The 17786-nt window shown below is 37.0% G+C and overlaps 1 protein-coding gene across 4 annotated transcripts in view; it reads left to right on the top strand.

Moving 5' to 3' along the window:
* Window positions 1–17786, top strand: part of for (cGMP-dependent protein kinase for) — a 61221-nt gene that overhangs the window by 23447 nt on the left and 19988 nt on the right. For all 4 annotated transcript variants that reach the window (XM_018001808.2, XM_089465775.1, XM_089465777.1 and 1 more), the window contains one exon: window positions 957–2631. In XM_018001808.2, coding sequence (XP_017857297.1) covers window positions 1019–2631 — 1613 coding nt within the window. In that variant the 5' untranslated portion in view covers window positions 957–1018. The remainder of the gene's footprint in view (window positions 1–956; window positions 2632–17786) is intronic.

Here is a 17786-nt window from a genome sequence, read left to right as displayed (position 1 = left end):
TTTGAAAATGAACAAAGATACTTAGGTATCCATTGCAGCTATATATAACTGTAAAATAAACCTAAGCTTCCCGTTTTCTTTACTTGGCAAAACATGATTTTTAGTAAATTATTATTGTTTGATTATGATCTCCAAAATTGTTCCTTGTTTTGATTAATTTTTTACCATTTAATGAATATGTTTAGGGTTTTTTTTTTTTTTTTTTTTAAAGCTTACCAAAATGGTATACCATTTAAAATAATTATATGGTAACTGTTAGTCAAGCACACAAATTGATGAATAGGCTTACAGCTGTTATTTAGCAAAAACCAAAACAAGTAAGCATGTTTTAGTCGGGCAAACTTGATATTGTGATACGCGCTCAAGAAGAGCTTTAAATGGGGTTTCAATCTGATTTTTATACTCAATCATGAAAGTGAAATGAGTATGTGAATGAGTATTCTTTTGTTTTAGATTGTTGTGCATGTGTTTATTATTATATGAAATACAAATATCTATATTATTTAGATGTATTAATAGTTTTTCATTTGAGACTCCAACTTCAACTTAAACTAGCTATACATGTTTAAAACCCAATATACCCCACTCACTATGTAAGCGAGTATTTGAGTAGAGGTAACTTTTTTTGTTGGGGGCATTGACGACTGCTAATTTGTGTGGGTCGACGTTTAGCATGTCTGAAGCGTAGCGATTGTCTTGAATTTTGGGCGGGGTTGAGCTTCAGTTGCGTTTCATAGAAGTGGAGAATGAGTGAGAAACAGCATGGGCTGTGGTCTATGTCAACAACAAGTCAATTAACAAATTTAGTTGCCAATGCTGCGTGTCTAATCTCAAATGCTGTAAATCAGTTTCAATGACTGCTGATTAGCGGGCGATAAGAGTCTCATGCTCACAATTTGTCACTTACTGATCAACTTTCTCTCTCCCTCTCTCTGTTTCTCTGTTACCTGTTGCAGGTGTGCGTTTAATCTAGTGAGCGACTTCCACGTGGCGGCGGTTCTTCCAGAAAGCCGCCTGGATGCGTTTTTGCTTTGATCGGCTGTGCTTCGCCACCAAGCGGCCAGCCAGCAATAGCAATAGCAACAGCAATAGCCATCAGCAGCAGAGCGGCACAAATGAGCCGTGCAGCAGCAGCAGTAGTAGTCATATCAACAATACACACACCAATACAAATACAAATGCAACCACCGCAACCACCGCACAGCCAGCCGTCACTCTCTATGCCGACTACCAGAAGCTGCAGCCAGCGATAATCAGAAGAGACGACACCGAGGCCAAGCCACCGGACATCAACTCAGAGAACAGTCGAGAGCAGCCGCCGCCAGCAAGCAGCTCCACCCCCCAAACAGCACCACCACCACCACCACCAGCAGCACCGCCAACAGCACCGCCAGCAGCAGCACTCGTAGAGCGTCGCTATCGGCGCCACAGCAGCGCCGAAGATCAGCAGCGCACGAGAGCGATTGCGAGCGCGATTGCGATTCTATTGCCGAGAGCTAATTCGAATACGAGTCTGAGAAAAGCGGCCAGCATGCAGCAGGAGCCGAACGCCAACTATCAGTTTCAGCCCGACCTGGGTCTGGTGAACATCGTCAACAACAACAACAATAACATCGGCAACAACAGCAACAGCAGCAATAGCTTTGCCAACAACAGCGGTGGCATCGTTACGCTGCCCGCAGCCAACAGCATTGGCTACCTCGGCCTGGAGCATACAGCGGCGGGTCTACGCCTGATACCCGCCCCGGCGCCGCCCTGCCACTCGGACGTGCTGACGCATACGCTGATCTACGGCACACCGCCCTCGGGCACGCCTCAACAGCTGCACACAGATCCGCGCAGTCTGCTGCACCAGCAGGAGCTGCAGCTGCAGCAGCGATATCAGCAACTGCAACAGTTGCAGGCGCAGACTCAGGGCGTTTATACGGCCTCGGCCAGCCCCGTGGCCGGGATCTATCAGCCGAGCAGCCAGCCGGTGGCCATACCCGGCACCTGTAATTCACCCACCGCCCAGCCACAGCAACAATTGCAGCAGCAATTGCAACAGCAGCAACTACAGCAACAGCAGCAGCAGCAACTGCAGCAGCAACAGCAACAGTTGCAGCAGCAGCAGCATCCACAGCCACCCAACTCCTTGGCGCTGGCTCAGCAAATGCAGGGCCTGCGTATTTCCGGCTGCACGCCGGGCAACAGCTCGGCCACGCCCTCGCCGGTGGGCATGGTCGATGCGACGCTCATGATGAGCAACACGTATGTGGCGGCCACGCCGCAGGAGGAGCGCTTCCTGCAAATCATTCAAGCCAAGGAGATGAAGATTCAGGAAATGCAGCGCGCGCTCCAAATTAAGGACAATGAAATTGCCGAGCTGCGTTCCCATCTGGATAAGTTCCAGAGCGTTTTTCCCTTCAGTCGCAGCAGCGCCGCCGGCTGTGCAGGCGTTGGCTCCGCTTCGCCCGGCGCTGGCAACGGCCCCGGTTCCGGCAGCGGGCCAAGCACGGCCACAGGCGCCACCCGCAAGTCGGGGCAGACGTTTCAGCGTCAACGCGCCCAGGGTATCTCGGCGGAGCCACAGAGCGAATCCTCCGTGCTGCTCGATCACATCAGCTTTCCCAAATACGAGAAGGATGAGCGGTAAGTGCAAATTGGCTTTAAATATATTTTATTTACATATTATTATCATTGATTTATTTAAACGTATTTTTGCTTTAATAGTTGATCTGTATATAGAGTAACAGGGCTTACCATATTGTAATATATTTATATTTATCTAAAATCAACTTATTCCCCATTTAAACAATATATTTTGTATATTTCTTCCTGACAGAATAGAAACAATTTAATTGGTTTGCTAAGTTTGGCATAATTAAATAAAATAATATGTGTTCGAAATTAAACCAAATTTAATTATATGAAAATTCTTAAGAAGACGAAATCTTTAAAGAACTAATAGGTATATTATAAATTATAATGATAACAACAAGAATAATAATAATATTAATACAAGGCAGAGTTTATTAGTAATTTAAATGTAACATTTTCAAATGCGATTCTATTTATCATGTAAATCTGCAGAAATCTAAAAGCCATTAGCCCAGTAAAAGGAAAAGATAAAATAATTTCTTTGAAATGTCATATCTATGATTTGTCAACGAAGTTTGCTAACGCCAAGAATATCGTTCTACAATAGTATCATATTATATTAGTGTTATTAATAGCTAAAAGTTTACCCCACAAGTCTATTTGGAAAATACAATTTCGCTTAGATTTTTCCATTCATTCAACCGGGTAAACATCACGAATTGTAGAAAATGATATTGAAATTTGGAACACGCCAACTGATTACGGCAAGTGAAAGATCAGCAGCTCTACCAGACAGACCTCAGAGTTAGCTATAGATTAGATTATTATTATGCATGCTTATATACATAAATATAAATATGTATTAATATATTTTATATATATATGTATGAGTTTCGCTACATGCCGATAATGATCATCATTCGCGTCATCGACGGCGATCTTAATCAATAGCAACAGCGCCTTTCGCATCTGTCCCAAAATGCGTTTATTAAAAATTGTGCTGACAGTTTCAACGGGTTCACAGTCCCCACAGCGCCCACAAATCATCAGAAATGGCCTTGGCCAGTGTCATAGACTATATATGTCTATATCTATGTAGAGAGAGAGAGAGAGAGAGAGAGAGAGAGAGAGAGAGAGAGAGAGAGAGAGAGAGAGAGAGAGAGAGAGAGAGAGCGAGAGAGAGATAGAGAGTACTATAGAACCTGTGCCAACTGGGCAGCTAGCAAACACAATTTAATTGCGTCATGTGGCAAATTTTTTAATTTTCCTCGCGTTTTTTTTATTGAATTTTCTTTTTATAAAATTTAATCGCAAGACGAACCGAACAAAAAATTTATTTCAAGTTAAAATTTACAAAGCAAAGGTAGCATTTGGTTTGCTATGCACATTGTATACCCTACAATTTGTGTTTTACAGATTTTTTATACATATATTTTCAGATCTTGCACTATAGTTCATTAGCCAGTTATATGGCCCACACGAAGCCCATTAAAAACATGTGAAATTGTGTGGGTGAACTTTTTCTTTACTTTTCATAGATCTTAAAAGATCTGTATAGATCTCTAGATGTATCTCTATATACCTATCTCTATGCAAATCTCTCGAGTTGCGATATTTTCACACTTGGCTTCTGTGGAAGCTTTTACTGGGATCTGTTCAGTGTTGTTTTCCTTTTTGTTTTCAACCAATTTGTTTGCTATGGAAACATAAAAACATAAATATTTATTTATGTTTTCTTTGTTTTTCTTTTTTTTTTTTATATATATTTGTATGTATGTATGTATACATTTGAGTTGTTTCCTGGCAGCGTTGCTCGCCTTTGAGGCAGACGAGCAGAGCAGCTCGATTTGGCGGCGACACGCGCGCCCAATTGGCTGTCAATGATGGGCTGGCCGGGTGCTATTATAAAGCTATTATAATTAGGGTATTAGACAGCGGCAATTTGTTTAGATCTAGAAGAATTCGATTTTTATTTAGAGCATTTAAAAGAAAAATGTATATATTATATATGTATGTGAACATGTGAGATTTATGAGCGCTTTATTAGCAGATTGATATTTTATTGATATCTCAAATTGTAATATAGAGAATATATTCATGAAGGGAACTACGATTTGAGTAGCTTGGCTAATTTTGGCTAGACGAAAGTAAAAATAGTGTGGATGTAGGATGTAGTCGGAAGTAACATATATACACAAATAATTGTTCTATTTCTCTAATCATGAGTAGAAGAGAGGTTCGATTATAAACATGAAATTGATTATTCTAGATGATCAATACTTTATAATAACTTTTTTAATCTCCGAAATTTGTATGAGCCCTGATACTTAATATATATAAGCATAATTGACGAGACCCTGAAAGGTGTTTCAATAGTCTAACAATAGTCCTATTCGGCTAGTGCAAATAGTGTAATAATTATGCTGAATACTCCAAGTATGTTCAGAGTTTTCTGACTCAGCATGAAGTGTTTCCCGAAGCACAGCATGTATTCGTATTTTACCAGGAATATCGATCATATGATCTTTGTGGGGCAATGGCCAACGCCTTGAACTGACTGGCTGTATGTATCATGTTCCACCTCTGCTCTACATTGAAGTAACTCAGTTGTAAAGCCCGACGGAGTACAAGGCTCGGTCTTATTTTGTCAATTGCCATTCCGTTTGGAAATTTAATTCAGATAAACAACTATCAATTAATTGGCTCCTTTAATTATTGCAGGCGTAAAATATATAAAGAAATGAACTAAATTAATAACTATTTTATACCTTATTTATCTGTCTTGGAAATACGAATATATGTTAGGACTTATTTATATAATATATATCAATAAATCATGTAAATTTGAAGAAGCTCTAAAAATTTTACAAAAAGTACAAGTAGCTTCTTTAAAAGTCCTCTGCATATGCTCTAAATAACGCTTTTAATGAACCTTATCATATTCTCGCTCGTCTTCATTCTACCGATTAGAGATTAGCTGCATGTCAAGTAAAATTAGTTGCTTTTTGGGATAATCTTTGGCTCTAGTACCCAATTGATTGTCTTGACCTTGTTAGGATTATTGAATTCATGTAGCTGCATACCGATTGCCGACAATTCAAATGCATTTGCATGGTCATAATACAACTATATAGCGACTACTATATATGCATGCGTATACATACATTTGTCTATAGATCTGTGACAAATCTACATCTGGCATTAAATAATGCCGCAAATTTGTTAGCTGGACACAATTTATGCGATTTACTGGCGAATCGCAATAGCTGCTGACACAATCACTGAAAATCGCAGCAAATTGAAATCCGACTGCAAATGCGTTGTCAACAATTCAGCCTTTTAATGGCCGAATATGCAATGCAATGCGACTGACAAAAGGGGGAGACAGGCGTGAGTAGTGAGAGAGAGATAGTCAATGCAGACTCGTATCTTTGCCTAAAATCTATGCAACGCAACGCGTGTGTGCAACAGGACATTTTTTGACACTTGTGTGGCATAAATCAAATGCGCCGCAGGCAGCCAGCTGACGCTGACCATGCTGCACTCGAGTCGAGTTGAGTGGAGTCAACTCGCCTCAGCTTTTCATTCGCATATACCCAGCCAAGCCAAGTGGTCTTTCGGCCCATTTACACGCCGTTAATGCCGCCTGGTGGCTTTCAGCGGGGCCATCTAATAAATAATGCCAGCAAATTGTGCAAACTTGTCGCATGAGAGAACTTGCTAGTGCGCATTGTGCTGCAAAAGCCAGCTGAAAGATGGCCCAGAGCCATGCCATGCTTATGTAAATACGAGACTCACTTTGAGCCTGGCTCACCTAAGGCAACTGCATAATAATAAGCTGAAATTAAGCCAAGTCAATTTATAGTGTAATGTAGTATGGGTCAATTTATAGCCATAAGTTCGTAATAAAAACTGACTATTACGAGCAATTCGTTTTATTGATGTACCTTACATTGAGTCTTGAAGCATTCAGCTTTTGTCATGCGGCGGCCCTAACTCAAGTTGCAAGTTTTGTTTTTGTCACATCCACAGAGGAGTTGGCCCACAGTTTCAGAGGCATTCATGGGGCTATGCTTTTTGCCTGAAAGAGCAAATTATGATCAATATTTCACAAGTTTTATTAATGCACCTTCCATCGCGACTCGTAGCATTCAGCTTTTGTCATGCAGCAGCCGTAATTCAAGTATTGTTTTTGTTACATTCACTAGAAGAGTTGAGCACAGTAAATCACACGTTTCATAAGGGTATGCCTTTTATTTAGCGAGTAAGTTCTGATCAATATTTGCACAAGATGTGGATGTAGATGTACCATCCATCGAGTGTCATATCTTTCAGCTTCTGTCATGCAGTCTCTGAGCATTAGCCTGCCATAAATTCGCTAGAATATCTAAACTAAGATAGTTTTTATATATGTGAATCATGAATATGTTCTATTTCATGAACGATGAATTCATATTATTCAGTCTTTGGCATTGATGTAAGTTACATCGAGTCTTGTAGCATCCAGCTTTTGTCAGGCAGCTGCCCGTACTCAAGTTTTGTTTTCACATTCGCAAAAGAGTTGGCCCACAGTTTCAGGGTCATTCATGGGGTTAAGCTTTTTTCTGAACGAGCAAATTATGATCAATATTTCCACAAGTTTTATTAATGCACCTTCCATCGCGTCTCGTAGCATTCAGCTTTTGTCATGCAGCTGCCTTAACTCATGTTTCAAGCAAATATTATCAATATTTACTTATCATAGATGTCGGTAAATAGTTATCGAAACCGATAAATACTGATCGAATTCGATAAATAGTAGAGCACAGTTGATCACACGTTTCATAAGGCTATGCCTTTAGCGAGTAAATTCTGATAAATAGTCCCATAAGGTTCGAGTGTCATATCATTCAGCTTCTGTCATGCAGTCTCAGACCATTCAGCTTCTGCCACAAATTCGCTAGAAGATCTAAACTAAGATAATTTTTATATATGTGAATAATAAATATGTTTTATATTTCATGAACAATGAATTCATATTATTCAGTCTTTGGCATTGATCTACCTTACATCGAGTCTTGTAGCATCCAGCTTTTGTCATGCAGCTGCCCTAACTCAAGTTTCAAGTTTTGTTTTTGTCACATTCGCAAAAGAGTTGGCCCACAGTTTCAGGGGCATTCATAGGGTTATGCTTTTTTCTGAACGAGCAAATTATGATCAATATTTCCACAAGTTTTATTAAGTACCTTCCAGCGAGTCTTGTAGCATCCAGCTTTTGCCATGATTGTCAAGTTTCAAGCAAATGAGATCAATATTCCACATAGTTTCATTGCGGTCGATAAATAGTTATCGAAACCGATAAAAAGTTATCGAATTCGATAAATAGTTATCGAATCGATAAATAGTTATCGAAATCGATAAATAGTTATCGAACCCGATAAATAGTTATCGAACTCAATAAATAGTTATCGAAATCGATAAATAGCCATCGAAATCTATAAATAGTTATCGAACTCAATAAATAGTTATCGAAATCGATAAATAGTTATCGAAATCGATAAATAGTTATCGAAATCGATAAATAGTTATCGAAATCGATAAATAGTTTTCGAAATCGATAAATAGTTATCGAAGTCGATAAATAGTTATCGGAACCGAGAAATAGTTATCGAAATCGATTAAAAGTTACCGACATCAATAATTAGTTATCGAGGAGTTATAAAAGTCAAGTATTACTCATTACTTTTCGAAATTTATTGGTGATAAACTATGGCTTGATGTATTGATAGACTTATAGATTTAAAATGCTTTTTATAACTTAAATCAGGGCTTACACAAGCTTCATTATATGCACTCTTTGTCATATATGTACCTTACTTCGAGTCCCGTGGCATTCAGCTTTTGTCATGCAGCTGCCCTAATTCAAGTATTGTTTTTGTTACATTCACTAGAAGAGTTGAGCACAGTAAATCACACGTTTCATAAGGGTATGCCTTTTATTTAGCGAGTAAGTTCTGATCAATATTTCCACAAGATGTGGATGTAGATGTACCATCCATCGAGTATCATATCTTTCAGCTTCTGTCATGCTGTCTCTGAGCATTAGCCTGCCATAAATTCGCTAGAATATCTAAACTAAGATAGTTTTTATATATGTGAATCATGAATATGTTCTATTTCATGAATGATGAATTCATATTATTCAGTCTTTGGCATTGATGTAAGTTACATCGAGTCTTGTAGCATCCAGCTTTTGTCAGGCAGCTGCCCGTACTCAAGTTTTGTTTTCACATTCGCAAAAGAGTTGGCCCACAGTTTCAGGGTCATTCATGGGGTTAAGCTTTTTTCTGAACGAGCAAATTATGATCAATATTTCCACAAGTTTTATTAATGCACCTTCCATCGCGTCTCGTAGCATTCAGCTTTTGTCATGCAGCTGCCTTAACTCATGTTTCAAGCAAATATTATCAATATTTACTTATCATAGATGTCGGTAAATAGTTATCGAAACCGATAAATACTGATCGAATTCGATAAATAGTAGAGCACAGTTGATCACACGTTTCATAAGGCTATGCCTTTAGCGAGTAAATTCTGATAAATAGTTCCATAAGGTTCGAGTGTCATATCATTCAGCTTCTGTCATGCAGTCTCAGACCATTCAGCTTCTGCCACAAATTCGCTAGAAGATCTAAACTAAGATAATTTTTATATATGTGAATAATAAATATGTTTTATATTTCATGAACAATGAATTCATATTATTCAGTCTTTGGCATTGATCTACCTTACATCGAGTCTTGTAGCATCCAGCTTTTGTCATGCAGCTGCCCTAACTCAAGTTTCAAGTTTTGTTTTTGTCACATTCGCAAAAGAGTTGGCCCACAGTTTCAGGGGCATTCATAGGGTTATGCTTTTTTCTGAACGAGCAAATTATGATCAATATTTCCACAAGTTTTATTAAGTATCTTCCAGCGAGTCTTGTAGCATCCAGCTTTTGTCATGATTGTCAAGTTTCAAGCAAATGTGATCAATATTCCACATAGTTTCATTGCGGTCGATAAATAGTTATCGAAATCGTTAAATAGTTATCGAAACCGATACATAGTTATCGAAATCGATAAAAAGTTATCGAAACCGATACATAGTTATCGAAATCGATAAATAGTTATCGAAACCGATACATAGTTATCGAAATCGATAAATAGTTATCGAAATCGATAAATAGTTATCGAAATCGATAAATAGTTATCGAAATCTATAAATAGTTATCGAAATCTATAAATAGTTATCGAAATCGATAAATAGTTATCGAAACCGATAAATACTGATCGAATTCGATAAATAGTATAGCACAGTTGATCACACGTTTCATAAGGCTATGCCTTTAGCGAGTAAATTCTGATAAATAGTTCCATAAGGTTCGAGTGTCATATCATTCAGCTTCTGTCATGCAGTCTCAGACCATTCAGCTTCTGCCACAAATTCGCTAGAAGATCTAAACTAAGATAATTTTTATATATGTGAATAATAAATAGTTTTATATTTCATGAACAATGAATTCATATTATTCAGTCTTTGGCATTGATCTACCTTACATCGAGTCTTGTAGCATCCAGCTTTTGTCATGCAGCTGCCCTAACTCAAGTTTCAAGTTTTGTTTTTGTCACATTCGCAAAAGAGTTGGCCCACAGTTTCAGGGGCATTCATAGGGTTATGCTTTTTTCTGAACGAGCAAATTATGATCAATATTTCCACAAGTTTTATTAAGTACCTTCCAGCGAGTCTTGTAGCATCCAGCTTTTGTCATGATTGTCAAGTTTCAAGCAAATGTGATCAATATTCCACACATCGAAATCGATAAATAGTTATCGAAATCGATAAATAGTTATCGAAATCGATAAATAGTTATCGGAACCGAGAAATAGTTATCGAAATCGATTAAAAGTTACCGACATCAATAATTAGTTATCGAGGAGTTATAAAAGTCGAGTATTACTCATTACTTTTCGAAATTTATTGGTGATAAACTATGGCTTGATGTATTGATAGACTTATAGATTTAAAATGCTTTTTATAACTTAAATCAGGGCTTACACAAGCTTCATTATATGCACTCTTTGTCATATACAATATGTACCTTACTTCGAGTCCCGTGGCATTCAGCTTTTGTCATGCAGCTGCCCCAATTCAAGTATTGTTTTTGTTACATTCACTAGAAGAGTTGAGCACAGTAAATCACACGTTTCATAAGGGTATGCCTTTTATTTAGCGAGTAAGTTCTGATCAATATTTGCACAAGATGTGGATGTAGATGTACCATCCATCGAGTGTCATATCTTTCAGCTTCTGTCATGCTGTCTCTGAGCATTAGCCTGCCATAAATTCGCTAGAATATCTAAACTAAGATAGTTTTTATATATGTGAATCATGAATATGTTCTATTTCATGAACGATGAATTCATATTATTCAGTCTTTGGCATTGATGTAAGTTACATCGAGTCTTGTAGCATCCAGCTTTTGTCAGGCAGCTGCCCGTACTCAAGTTTTGTTTTCACATTCGCAAAAGAGTTGGCCCACAGTTTCAGGGTCATTCATGGGGTTAAGCTTTTTTCTGAACGAGCAAATTATGATCAATATTTCCACAAGTTTTATTAATGCACCTTCCATCGCGTCTCGTAGCATTCAGCTTTTGTCATGCAGCTGCCTTAACTCATGTTTCAAGCAAATATTATCAATATTTACTTATCATAGATGTCGGTAAATAGTTATCGAAACCGATAAATACTGATCGAATTCGATAAATAGTAGAGCACAGTTGATCACACGTTTCATAAGGCTATGCCTTTAGCGAGTAAATTCTGATAAATAGTTCCATAAGGTTCGAGTGTCATATCATTCAGCTTCTGTCATGCAGTCTCAGACCATTCAGCTTCTGCCACAAATTCGCTAGAAGATCTAAACTAAGATAATTTTTATACCCTGAACCCATTGAAAATGGGAAATCAGGGTATAATGGTTTTGTTAAAAGTATGTAACAGGCAGAAGGAGGCGTGGCAGACCCCACAAAGTATATATATTCTTGATCAGGGCGACGAGCTGAGTTGATTTGGCCCTGTCCGTCTGTCTGTCCGTCCGTCCGTCCGTCCGTCCGTCCGTCCGTCCGTCCGTCCGTATGTATGAACGCGTCGATTTCAGAAGATATAAGAGCTAGAGACTTCAAATTTTTTTTAAAATGTCCGTAATCACAGCGCGCATATCAAGTTTATCATTAAAAATCGATAACTCATCCCGATCTTTTTTTATCGATAAAAAACCTTATCGAAAACCAGTTATAAAATTATATCTTCTACACCCTTATTGCTAGAGTCTCCAAATTTTTAATGTATGCTTATATGCAATTTATACAATTTCGGTTTTTGTTAAAATTTACCCCCCACCCTTAAATTCACCCCCTCACCCTCACTTTTGTAAAAAGCGTATTTCAAATACTAGAGACTTGGGCTTTGGAATATACACACATATTTACCATATGATTACGCTCTAAAAGTTTCATTAAGATCGTATGTCTACAAAAGAAATTATTTAACAAATAAATTCTCATAATATTGCCCACACTGCAGCGCAGCCCAAGCGCAGTCGCTGCTTACTGCGCAGTTAGCAGAGCGCAGGCTTATGCGTGCGTGTGGATGCATGTGTATGTATGTGTGCATAAAAAAAGTGCAGAATGATTAGAATATCAGCTTGGAGGGTTCAGGGTATCTCCTAGTCGAGCAGTCTCGACTGGAGCTTTCTTACTTGTTATATATGTGAATAATAAATATGTTTTATATTTCATGAACAATGAATTCATATTATTCAGTCTTTGGCATTGATCTACCTTACATCGAGTCTTGTAGCATCCAGCTTTTGTCATGCAGCTGCCCTAACTCAAGTTTCAAGTTTTGTTTTTGTCACATTCGCAAAAGAGTTGGCCCACAGTTTCAGGGGCATTCATAGGGTTATGCTTTTTTCTGAACGAGCAAATTATGATCAATATTTCCACAAGTTTTATTAAGTACCTTCCAGCGAGTCTTGTAGCATCCAGCTTTTGTCATGATTGTCAAGTTTCAAGCAAATGTGATCAATATTCCACATAGTTTCATTGCGGTCGATAAATAGTTATCGAAATCGTTAAATAGTTATCGAAACCGATACATAGTTATCGAAATCGATAAAAAGTTATCGGAACCGTTAAATAGTTATCGAAATCGTTAAATAGTTATCGAAACCGATACATAGTTATCGAAATCGATAAATAGTTATCGAAATCGATAAATAGTTATCGAAATCGATAAATAGTTATCGAAATCGATAAATAGTTATCGAAATCGATAAATAGTTATCGAAATCGATAAACAGTTATCGAAATCGATAAATAGTTATCGAAATCGATAAATAGTTATCGAAATCGATAAATAGTTATCGAAATCGATAAATAGTTATCGAAATCGATAAATAGTTATCGGAACCGAGAAATAGTTATCGAAATCGATTAAAAGTTACCGACATCAATAATTAGTTATCGAGGAGTTATAAAAGTCGAGTATTACTCATTACTTTTCGAAATTTATTGGTGATAAACTATGGCTTGATGTATTGATAGACTTATAGATTTAAAATGCTTTTTATAACTTAAATCAGGGCTTACACAAGCTTCATTATATGCACTCTTTGTCATATATGTACCTTACTTCGAGTCCCGTGGCATTCAGCTTTTGTCATGCAGCTGCCCTAATTCAAGTATTGTTTTTGTTACATTCACTAGAAGAGTTGAGCACAGTAAATCACACGTTTCATAAGGGTATGCCTTTTATTTAGCGAGTACGTTCTGATCAATATTTGCACAAGATGGGATGTAGATGTACCATCCATCGAGTGTCATATCTTTCAGCTTCTGTCATGCTGTCTCTGAGCATTAGCCTGCCATAAATTCGCTAGAATATCTAAACTAAGATAGTTTTTATATATGTGAATCATGAATATGTTCTATTTCATGAACGATGAATTCATATTATTCAGTCTTTGGCATTGATGTAAGTTACATCGAGTCTTGTAGCATCCAGCTTTTGTCAGGCAGCTGCCCGTACTCAAGTTTTGTTTTCACATTCGCAAAAGAGTTGGCCTACAGTTTCAGGGTCATTCATGGGGTTAAGCTTTTTTCTGAACGAGCAAATTATGATCAATATTTCCACAAGTTTTATTAATGCACCTTCATCGCGTATCGTAGCATTCAGCTTTTGTCATGCAGCTGCCTTAACTCATATTTCAAGCAAATATTATCAATATTTACTTATCATAGATGTCGGTAAATAGTTATCGAAACCGATAAATACTGATCGAATTCGATAAATAGTAGAGCACAGTTGATCACACGTTTCATAAGGCTATGCCTTTAGCGAGTAAATTCTGATAAATAGTTCCATAAGGTTCGAGTGTCATATCATTCAGCTTCTGTCATGCAGTCTCAGACTATTCAGCTTCTGCCACAAATTCGCTAGAAGATCTAAACTAAGATAAATTTTATATATGTGAATAATAAATATGTTTTCTATTTCATGAATTCATATTTTCAGTCTTTGGCATTGATCTACCTTACATCGAGTCTTGTAGCATCCAGCTTTTGTCATGCAGCTGCTCTAACTCAGTTTCAAGTTTTGTTTTTGTCACATTCGCAAAAGAGTTGGCCCACAGTTTCAGGGGCATTCATAGGGTTATGCTTTTTTCTGAACGAGCAAATTATGATCAATATTTCCACAAGTTTTATTAAGTACCTTCCAGCGAGTCTTGTAGCATCCAGCTTTTGCCATGATTGTCAAGTTTCAAGCAAATGAGATCAATATTCCACATAGTTTCATTGCGGTCGATAAATAGTTATCGAAACCGATAAAAAGTTATCGAATTCGATAAATAGTTATCGAATCGATAAATAGTTATCGAAATCGATAAATAGTTATCGAACCCGATAAATAGTTATCGAACTCAATAAATAGTTATCGAAATCGATAAATAGTTATCGAAATCGATAAATAGTTATCGAAATCGATAAATAGTTATCGAAATCGATAAATAGTTATCGGAACCGATAAATAGTTATCGGAACCGATAAATAAATATCGAAATCGATTAAAAGTTACCGACATCAATAATTAGTTATCGAGGAGTTATAAAAGTCGAGTATTACTCATTACTTTTCGAAATTTATTGGTGATAAACTATGGCTTGATGTATTGATAGACTTATAGATTTAAAATGCTTTTTATAACTTAAATCAGGGCTTACACAAGCTTCATTATATGCACTCTTTGTCATATATGTACCTTACTTCGAGTCCCGTGGCATTCAGCTTTTGTCATGCAGCTGCCCTAATTCAAGTATTGTTTTTGTTACATTCACTTGAAGAGTTGAGCACAGTAAATCACACGTTTCATAAGGGTATGCCTTTTATTTAGCGAGTAAGTTCTGATCAATATTTGCACAAGATGTGGATGTAGATGTACCATCCATCGAGTGTCATATCTTTCAGCTTCTGTCATGCTGTCTCTGAGCATTAGCCTGCCATAAATTCGCTAGAATATCTAAACTAAGATAGTTTTTATATATGTGAATCATGAATATGTTCTATTTCATGAACGATGAATTCATATTATACAGTCTTTGGCATTGATGTAAGTTACATCGAGTCTTGTAGCATCCAGCTTTTGTCAGGCAGCTGCCCGTACTCAAGTTTTGTTTTCACATTCGCAAAAGAGTTGGCCCACAGTTTCAGGGTCATTCATGGGGTTAAGCTTTTTTCTGAACGAGCAAATTATGATCAATATTTCCACAAGTTTTATTAATGCACCTTCATCGCGTATCGTAGCATTCAGCTTTTGTCATGCAGCTGCCTTAACTCATATTTCAAGCAAATATTATCAATATTTACTTATCATAGATGTCGGTAAATAGTTATCGAAACCGATAAATACTGATCGAATTCGATAAATAGTAGAGCACAGTTGATCACACGTTTCATAAGGCTATGCCTTTAGCGAGTAAATTCTGATAAATAGTTCCATAAGGTTCGAGTGTCATATCATTCAGCTTCTGTCATGCAGTCTCAGACCATTCAGCTTCTGCCACAAATTCGCTAGAAGATCTAAACTAAGATAATTTTTATATATGTGAATAATAAATATGTTTTATATTTCATGAACAATGAATTCATATTATTCAGTCTTTGGCATTGATCTACCTTACATCGAGTCTTGTAGCATCCAGCTTTTGTCATGCAGCTGCCCTAACTCAAGTTTCAAGTTTTGTTTTTGTCACATTCGCAAAAGAGTTGGCCCACAGTTTCAGGGGCATTCATAGGGTTATGCTTTTTTCTGAACGAGCAAATTATGATCAATATTTCCACAAGTTTTATTAAGTACCTTCCAGCGAGTCTTGTAGCATCCAGCTTTTGTCATGATTGTCAAGTTTCAAGCAAATGTGATCAATATTCCACATAGTTTCATTGCGGTCGATAAATAGTTATCGAAATCGTTAAATAGTTATCGAAATCGTTAAATAGTTATCGAAATCGTTAAATAGTTATCGAAATCGATAAATAGTTATCGAAATCGTTAAATAGTTATCGAAACCGATACATAGTTATCGAAATCGATAAATAGTTATCGAAATCGATAAATAGTTATCGAAATCGATAAATAGTTATCGAAATCGATAAATAGTTATCGAAACCGATAAATAGTTGTCGAACCCGATAAATAGTTATCGAACTCAATAAATAGTTATCGAAATCGATAAATAGTTATCGAAATCGATAAATAGTTATCGAAATCGATAAATAGTTATCGAAATCGATAAATAGTTATCGGAACCGAGAAATAGTTATCGAAATCGATTAAAAGTTACCGGCATCAATAATTAGTTATCGAGGAGTTATAAAAGTCGAGTATTACTCATTACTTTTCGAAATTTATTGGTGATAAACTATGGCTTGATGTATTGATAGACTTATAGATTTAAAATGCTTTTTATAACTTAAATCAGGGCTTACACAAGCTTCATTATATGCACTCTTTGTCATATATGTACCTTACTTCGAGTCCCGTGGCATTCAGCTTTTGTCATGCAGCTGCCCTAATTCAAGTATTGTTTTTGTTACATTCACTAGAAGAGTTGAGCACAGTAAATCACACGTTTCATAAGGGTATGCCTTTTATTTAGCGAGTAAGTTCTGATCAATATTTGCACAAGATGTGGATGTAGATGTACCATCCATCGAGTGTCATATCTTTCAGCTTCTGTCATGCTGTCTCTGAGCATTAGCCTGCCATAAATTCGCTAGAATATCTAAACTAAGATAGTTTTTATATATGTGAATCATGAATATGTTCTATTTCATGAACGATGAATTCATATTATTCAGTCTTTGGCATTGATGTAAGTTACATCGAGTCTTGTAGCATCCAGCTTTTGTCAGGCAGCTGCCCGTACTCAAGTTTTGTTTTCACATTCGCAAAAGAGTTGGCCCACAGTTTCAGGGTCATTCGTGGGGTTAAGCTTTTTTCTGAACGAGCAAATTATGATCAATATTTCCACAAGTTTTATTAATGCACCTTCATCGCGTATCGTAGCATTCAGCTTTTGTCATGCAGCTGCCTTAACTCATATTTCAAGCAAATAATATCAATATTTATTTATCATAAATGTCGGTAAATAGTTATCGAAACCGATAAATAATGATCGAATTCGATAAATAGTAGAGCACAGTTGATCACCCGTTTCATAAGACTATGCCTTTAGCGAGTAAATTCTGATAAATAGTTCCATAAGGTTCGAGTGTCATATCATTCAGCTTCTGTCATGCAGTCTCAGACCATTCAGCTTCTGCCACAAATTCGCTAGAAGATCTAAACTAAGATAATTTTTATATATGTGAATCATAATTATGTTTTCTATTTCATGAACAATGAATTCATATTATTCAGTCTTTGGCATTGATCTACCTTACATCGGGTCTTGTAGCATCCAGCTTTTGTCATGCAGCTGCCCTAACTCAAGTTTCAAGTTTTGTTTTTGTCACATTCGCAAAAGAGTTGGCCCACAGTTTCAGGGGCATTCATAGGGTTATGCTTTTTTCTGAACGAGCAAATTATGATCAATATTTCCACAAGTTTTATTAAGTACTTTCCAGCGA

Source organism: Drosophila arizonae, chromosome 3, assembly GCF_054131065.1.
Source record: "Drosophila arizonae isolate 15081-1271.41 chromosome 3, UAZ_ARI_1.0, whole genome shotgun sequence".
Lineage (NCBI taxonomy): Eukaryota > Metazoa > Arthropoda > Insecta > Diptera > Drosophilidae > Drosophila > Drosophila arizonae.
This window is presented reverse-complemented; position numbering and strand designations above follow the sequence as displayed.